The sequence below is a fragment of the Centruroides sculpturatus genome, unplaced genomic scaffold, assembly GCF_000671375.1.
Source record: "Centruroides sculpturatus isolate CEXI.00-Female unplaced genomic scaffold, Cexi_2.0 scaffold660, whole genome shotgun sequence".
Classification (NCBI taxonomy): domain Eukaryota; kingdom Metazoa; phylum Arthropoda; class Arachnida; order Scorpiones; family Buthidae; genus Centruroides; species Centruroides sculpturatus.
The window spans coordinates 1-1,312 of record NW_019385748.1 but is presented as its reverse complement, the minus strand read 5'-3'; the positions used below and the strand labels follow the sequence as shown (position 1 = coordinate 1,312).

At 32.9% G+C, this 1,312-nt stretch overlaps 1 protein-coding gene across 1 annotated transcript in view; it reads right to left on the bottom strand.

Moving 5' to 3' along the window:
- LOC111641755 (CDGSH iron-sulfur domain-containing protein 3, mitochondrial-like) overlaps positions 1 to 1,046 on the bottom strand; it is a 26,190-nt gene extending 25,144 nt beyond the window's left edge. The window contains exon 1 of the mRNA XM_023387969.1: positions 898 to 1,046. Within this exon, the coding sequence (XP_023243737.1) occupies positions 898 to 963 (66 nt within the window). The 5' untranslated portion in view covers positions 964 to 1,046. The remainder of the gene's footprint in view (positions 1 to 897) is intronic.
- Between the last annotated feature and the right edge of the window lie 266 nt (positions 1,047 to 1,312).

Here is a 1,312-nt window from a genome sequence, read left to right as displayed (position 1 = left end):
CAAAAAAATATACGTATTTTGGAAATGTTGAGTCGAATTAGTCTAGAATCGATTAATTTTATGAAAGAAAACCTTTCAAACAGCCGTAGTCCGTAAACTATGATTCCTACAAAATTGATTCATAAAGAACGGAACGTATCTACCGTCTTATAGGGGGATCTACTGTATTGTATTTATTTCTAACCAAAACTTTCATTTTGTTTGTTGGTGTTCGTGACTTACTGCGCAGTTATGTCAGTTTTATCATTGCGTGTAATATCCAGGTTCTTCTCAAGTTGACTGTGCTCACGCAGTGAACTTGAGAAAAAAATTGTTATGGAAAAATTTTCTGTTAGCAAACCCTTTGTTAAATATTTTGAATATCACCACTGCAAATGTGCACAATTTTCTTTGCACAGCTTTGTAAAATCTGGTTGCTTTTTGGTCAGCTTCAGTCTCAAGTCATCTTCGAGTTGAAGTTGGCGACGATGTTTAGTTTTCATGTTTGTCATGGCTGAAAATCCATTATCGCAGAGGTATGTTGTGCAAAATGGTAGTAAATATTTTATTGTTGCTTTGCTGACATGATAATAATGATAATTGTACAGTTAACACAATTTGTTAATTGTACAATTTTTGTTTCTTGCGTAAGAATTTCATTTAGGTATTATCACAAATGCATTTTTTTTATGAAATTTCGAGAATATTTTTAGTTATAAATAAACGAATTTGTGCATTCGACATCATGTTGTAAATTGCCGAATTTTTTATGGTCAACCCATTATTTTTTTGATTGCTACATCTTATGCATCTCATGCATTTAAATTTTAGATTGCCGCGCGTACCTCCAGGGGTACACGTTCCAATTGGGAACCATTGGGTTAATAGAATTGATTATTAACTAAATGACTCATTTACCTGAACAATTGTGTTTGATTTAATGTTTGATAATCTTATACAAGTAGAAAATGCTCGAATATTCATTTTTAAGCATTAAATGTAAAAAATTTAAACGCGAAGTACAGTACTCTACTTCAGCATCGCACGCTCTCTGTATAAGACGACGGCATGCTAAGTGTTGCCAGCCCAAAGTAGAAATTTCAACACAAATTGCAACCAAAAATTGCTGTATGAAGCACCGAAAGCGGACATTTGATTATAATTTATATAACAAAAAAAGTTCTACGTTAAAATCTACATAATAACCTGAAATTTCAGGTTATATATCGTTTCAAATGCCAAAATTGATTTTGTTTACTTTCCTCCTTTTTTTAAAAACTCTTTCCGCGATGTGGCCACTAAGAGGGCCTTTCTTTTAGCAAGCCCATTGTGG